Here is a 5,886-nt window from a genome sequence, read left to right as displayed (position 1 = left end):
TCCCAGCACCATTTATTGAAGAGACTGTCTTTTTTCCACTGTATATTTTTTCCTGTTTTGTCGAAGATTATTTGACCATAGAGTGAAGGTCCATATCTGGGCTCTCTACTCTGTTCCACTGGTCTATGTGTCTGTTTTTATGCCAATACCATGCTGTCTTGGTGATCACAGCTTTGTAGTAAAGCTTGAAATCAGGTAACATGATGCCCCCAGTTTTATTTTTGTTTTTCAACATTTCGGGGTCTCTTCTGGTTCCATACAAATTTCTGGATTATTTGCTCCAGCTCTTTGAAAAATACTGGTGGAATTTTGATTAGAAAGGCATTAAAAGAATAGATTGCTCTAGGCAGTATAGACATTTTAACAATGTTTATTCTTCCCATCCAAGAGCATGGAATGGTCTTCCATCTTTTTGTGTCTTCTTCAATTTCTTTCATGAGTGTTCTGTAGTTCCTCGAGTACAGATCCTTTACCTCTTTGGTTAGGTTTATTCCCAGGTATCATATGGTTCTTGGTGCTATAGTAAATGGAATCGATTCTCTAATTTCCCTTTCTGTATTTTCATTGTTACTGTATAAGAAAGCCACTGATTTCTGTACATTGACTTTGTATCCTGCCATGTTACTGAATTGTTGTATGAGTTCTAGTAGTTTGGAGGTGGAGTCTTTTGGGTTTTCCATATAAAGAATCATGTCATCTGCGAAGAGAGAGTTTGACTTCTTCATTGCCAATTTGGATACCTTTTATTTCTCTTTGTTGTCTGATTGCTGGCAAGCAACAGATCTTACTAGAATTTTTCTGGCTCTCCATTCATATCCTTTTTCTATCCCAGCACATAATCCATTTCATTTAGTTATTTCAACTTTTCATTATCATGCACTTCTTAGTTTCTTAATTTTCCTTTTAGCCTGAAGATTAATGAGTGGTATGTAATGGTGGCAATGTCAAATGGTTCAACCTAACATTTACATTGTAAGTATTTGGGAATTTTGAGGTATCCTCTTATTAAGTTCTAGTTTCATTGTCAAATCGTCAGATACCTGTGTCTTTGTGATACTGGTACTTGGGAATGTACCTGCACTTCCTTTAGCCTCACACAGGGTTCTTTTTCGTGATAATTACATGCTCTTGGTGTTTGGGGTCTTGTTTTCTTTTTTTTTTTTTTTTTTATTAACATATAATGTATTATTAGCCCCAGGGATACAGATCTGTGAATCGCCAGGTTTACACACTTCACAGCACTCACCATAGCACATACCTTCCCCAATGTCCATAACCCAATCTTGTTTTCTTTTTGTTTCTTTCTTTGTTTTTGGTATAGGAAACAGGAATATACATGTGTCTTTGTGTATTTGTACAGATTAAATATACATATACAAGTATATATTAGCTATGTACATTAATATATATAAAAGCTCAATATTAAATAATGTGACAGAATTAAGTCCTAAGACACCAGTAATTACAAAAGAGGAAAATGTATTAAATACCCAATTAAAAGAGAGATACAATCATAGGTTGCTACATTTTAAGAGAATCTGATTCTGGTCATGCATGCGTGTCCTCACTTTTAACTTCTCCAATGTTCATTATCTATTCCATGCCCCACAATAAGTACATTATATGTATAAACTTATTTAATCCTTATAACAACTTTGTCAGCTAGATATTATTATAATCAACTTCCTTTTAGGGGTGAGGAAACTAAAGCTCAAAAAAATTAAGGAACCAACTCAATGTTGTTGCTGTTGGTATAGTTGTTGGAAGCACTGTTTCAAAACAGCTTCTCAAATTTATTTAACTCATGTGGATAACATGGTAGAGTTTTGTCTAAAAAAGAAAAAAAGCCACCGTGTAACACTTGCTAAGCCTTGCAAACAGCTCAGAGTTGATGCAGCAAACTGGGGATAATGATGGCGAGATCTGCATTAACCTTTCAGAGATGGAATTCCAACCAGCACCAGAATGTTCCAATTTTTTTCCTTTTTTTTTAATTTTTAATTTTATTTTTTATAAACATATAATATCTTTTTATCCCCAGGGGTACAGGTCTGTGAATCGCCAGGTTTACACACTTCACGGCACTCACCATACAACTTCCCCTCCCCAAGGTCCATAACCCCCCCCCCACCCCCCCTCCCCCAATTAACCCTCAGTTTGTTTTGTGAGATTAAGAGTCACTTATGGTTTGTCTCCCTCCCAATCCCATCTTGTTTCATTTACTCTTCTCCTACCCCCTTAACCCCCCATGTTGCATCTCCTCTCCCTCATATCAGGGAGATCATATGATAGTTGTCTTTCTCCGATTGACTTATTTCACTAAGCATGATACCCTCTAGTTCCATCCACGTCGTCGCAAATGGCAAGATTTCATTTCTTTTGATGGCTGCATAGTATTCCATTGTGTATATAGAATGTTCCAATTTGAACATTTTTATTGGAGAGCCCCACACAATAACTTTGGTTTAAAAAGAAGACTGAATTGTTGCTTTTTTTCTTTAATTTTCCATTCGTACTTAGAAATATGGTTGGAGGCACTGACAAGCTCTGAAGAGAGACTCAACCCAGGTGTGGCTGAATAGAGACCCTGAGCTCCTTCCACTGAGATTTTAAAATAGTAGCTATTATTATTATTACTATTACTATTGTCATCATTTCCTGAATTTTTACTATGTGCCAGGCCCTGCACTATGCGCTTGAAGCACACAATCTTCCATGAACCTCAAGCAGCTCCGAGAAGCACTGACAGTCATCATGAGCATTGGGTGGCGGAGGGACTGGCCATGGTCTGCAGGGTGAGGGCCCCCTCTCCCCCCGGGAAGTCCTCCAGGGCTGGATTCAGCTTGGATCCGGAGCTCCTGCCCACGAGGCCACCTTCGCTCTCTCTCCACCCAGGGATGGCTGCCACTCTGGGCCTAAACCACAGCTCCGTGTCTGAATTCATCCTCGTGGGCTTCTCCACCTTCCCACCTCTCATCCTGCCTGTCTTCTTCCTGCTGTTCCTGCTCATGTACCTGTTCACACTGCTGGGGAACCTGCTCATCATGGCCACTGTCTGGAGCGAGCGCAGCCTGCACACGCCCATGTACCTCTTCCTGTGTGCACTGTCCATCTCTGAGATCCTCTATACCTCAACCATCACCCCACACCTGCTGGCCAACCTGCTCTCCTCCCACTGCACCATCGCCTTTGCAGCCTGTGCCAGCCAGATGTTCTTCTCCTTCACATTCGGCTTCACCCACTCCTTCCTTCTCATCGTCATGGGCTACGACCGCTACGTGGCCATCTGCCACCCTTTGCGCTACAATGTGCTCATGAGCCCCCACGGCTGCACCTGCCTGGTGGCTTGGTCCTGGGTTGGTGGTTCCATCATGGGGCTGGTGGTGACCACAGCCATTTTCCACCTCACCTTCTGTGGACCCAATGAGATTCACCATTTCTTCTGCCATGTGCCGCCTCTGGTGAAGCTGGCCTGTGGAACTGATGTACCAATAGTGGCCCAGGGCGTGGGCCTGGTGTGCATCACTGCCCTGCTGGGTTGCTTTCTCCTCATCTTCCTCTCTTATGCTTTCATCGTGGCTGCCATCTTGAAGATCCCCTCTGCAGAGGGCCGGCACAAGGCTTTCTCCACCTGTGCATCCCACCTCACTGTGGTGGTCGTGCACTATGGCTTTGCTTCTATCATCTACCTCAAGCCCAAGGCTCCCCAGTCTCTGGAAGGGGACACTCTGATGGGCATCACCTACACAGTCCTCACACCCTTCCTCAGCCCTATCATCTTTAGTCTCAGGAACAAGGAGCTGAAGACTGCCATGAAGAAGACCTTCCTCAGCAGACTCTATCCCCAGAGCTCCTGAAGTTGTTTCTTTTGTGGCAGCAGATGTTTTGGGTAGAGGCACATCAGCCTTCCATCTATAAAATGGGAATGATTATGCTTCACTGATGATGATTCTTTTTTTTTTTTAAGATCTTACTTATTTCAGGAGACAAACCATGAGAGACTGTGGACTCCGAGAAACAAACTGAGGGTTTTGGAAGGGAGTGGGTAGGGGATGGGTGAGCCTGGTGGCAGGTATTAAGGAAGCCACGTATTGCATGGAGCACTGGGTGTGGTGCATAAACAATGAATCTTGGAACACTGAAAAAAATAAAATTAAACTTAAAAAAAAATCTTACTTATTTGAGAGAGAAAACGCATGAGCAGAGGAAGGGGCAGGGGCAGAGGCAGAGGGAGAAGCAGACTCCCCACTGAGCAGGGAGCCCAACATGGGAATCAGTCCTAGGACCCTGAGATCATGACCTGAGCCTAAGGCAGATGCTTAACCAACTGAGCCACCCAGGTGTCCCTGGTGATGATTCTTGAATGTGAATTCTCCCACCTGCCTTCTTGGCAAGTACTCTAAATTCTAGATGTTTGTTTTCTCTCCTTTCCCCCAGTCTCAGTGACCTCATTCCTTCTGGATTCACTGGGGTCACAACCTCCCCAATATTGATTGTGTATATCAACTTCCTCCTGGTTCCTGTGCCTGAGGGTGGCTGGGGGTGGGCGGGTATGGTGTCATGCCCACATTGCTGGGTTGGGAAGCCTATGTGCATGGTCTATCACAAAAGTGTGAATAAGGGGTGCTTGCTCTGCCCAAAATACATAAACTGTGATTGGGCACCTGCTGTGTACCAAGCATTGTGTCCTCTGCTTCAGAGACATCATTGCTCTCATTCTGAATATCATGTTGAAGGAAAGAAATCATTTTTGATGAAGAAAATGATTGTTCATGTTTAGTTCTTCAAATTTTTGGTGGAAAGACATCTCCTCCTATGTGTTGTCTTGTTGGCTGAGCCAAATGACCAGTCTGGGGATGTAAATTACAGAAAGAAAGGGGGTGATCTGAATTTCTCCTTGGTAGAGAAGAGATGAGTGGACAGATGGGGCAAAGATGTGGGAGAGGACTAAGGAAGTGAGGACTGGGCTGAGGGAAAGGACTGGGACAGGAGAAAAAACCAGTTGCTGGTAGTTGACCAGGATATAAAGGAAGTGATGGGCCCAGTGACTGGTGAAGAAGTCTGAGGAAAGAACAGGCATGTAAATGGACATTTTATAAGGTTTTACAGTTGCCATCAAGTGCCTGAGGTAAATTCCCCTTCCCTGACTCCCTTGAAATCCTCAATAAATATCCATTTCTCTTTCATGTGTTGCGGAGTCAGATATATTGGGGGAAGCATTCACAAGCTGGGTCTCATTTCAAAGGAGGTGCTCAGGCAAAGTCGGGCAGCCCCTTGGGGTTGCACTTAGTTTTGAAATGAGGCAATGGGCACAGTGAGGCTCAGGACTTGCTCAGTGTTGAAAAGCCAGCAAGGTGCAGGGATGCAGTATGGGGTCGGCCCAGTGAGTCCTCAGGAGCAATGGGTCTCCAAACTGGGGACATGTCACAGTCACCTGGAGGGCTGGTGAGGTCAAAGGCTGCTGGGCCTCACACCAAAATGTCGGATTCAACAGGTCTGGAAAAGGGCTCTAGAAATTATATTTCTAACAGGCTCCTAGGTGCTGAGACTGCTGGTCTGATGATGACAGTTTGGAAACCCCTGGTCTACAGAACCTCTAGCTCAAAGATAAAGCCAGATATTTGAGTTGGAAACAAAAGGAGCTTCCTTCCTTCCTTCCTTTCTTCTTTTCTTTCTTTCTTTCTTCTTTCCTTTCCTTCCTTCCTTCCAACCTATCTTCCTTTTTTCCTTACTAATAGTTATGCTGATAACAGCTTCCATTTTTTTTCCCATTTTGGGGGCCATTTATCATCAGCTAGGTGTGGTCTTTTAAAAAAGAGCCGTATGAGGCAATACAATGGCACTAAATTCATATCTCTCAATACTTACCCTGAATGTTAATGGGCT

The 5,886-nt window shown here is 43.5% G+C and overlaps 1 protein-coding gene across 1 annotated transcript; it reads left to right on the top strand.

Annotated features, from left to right (window-relative positions):
• Positions 1 to 2,690: 2,690 nt before the first annotated feature.
• Positions 2,691 to 3,857, top strand: LOC111144214 (olfactory receptor 10H1-like). The gene has a single exon (XM_022498426.1). The coding sequence runs from the start codon at positions 2,691 to 2,693 to the stop codon at positions 3,855 to 3,857; it is 1,167 nt and encodes a 388-aa protein (XP_022354134.1).
• The last annotated feature ends 2,029 nt before the right edge of the window (positions 3,858 to 5,886 follow it).

Source organism: Enhydra lutris, unplaced genomic scaffold (assembly GCF_002288905.1).
Source record: "Enhydra lutris kenyoni isolate GAN:26980312 unplaced genomic scaffold, ASM228890v2 scaffoldscaffold10, whole genome shotgun sequence".
Classification (NCBI taxonomy): Eukaryota; Metazoa; Chordata; class Mammalia; order Carnivora; family Mustelidae; genus Enhydra; species Enhydra lutris.
The sequence above is the reverse complement of the archived record's forward strand: the minus strand, read 5'-3'. Positions and strand labels throughout refer to the sequence as shown.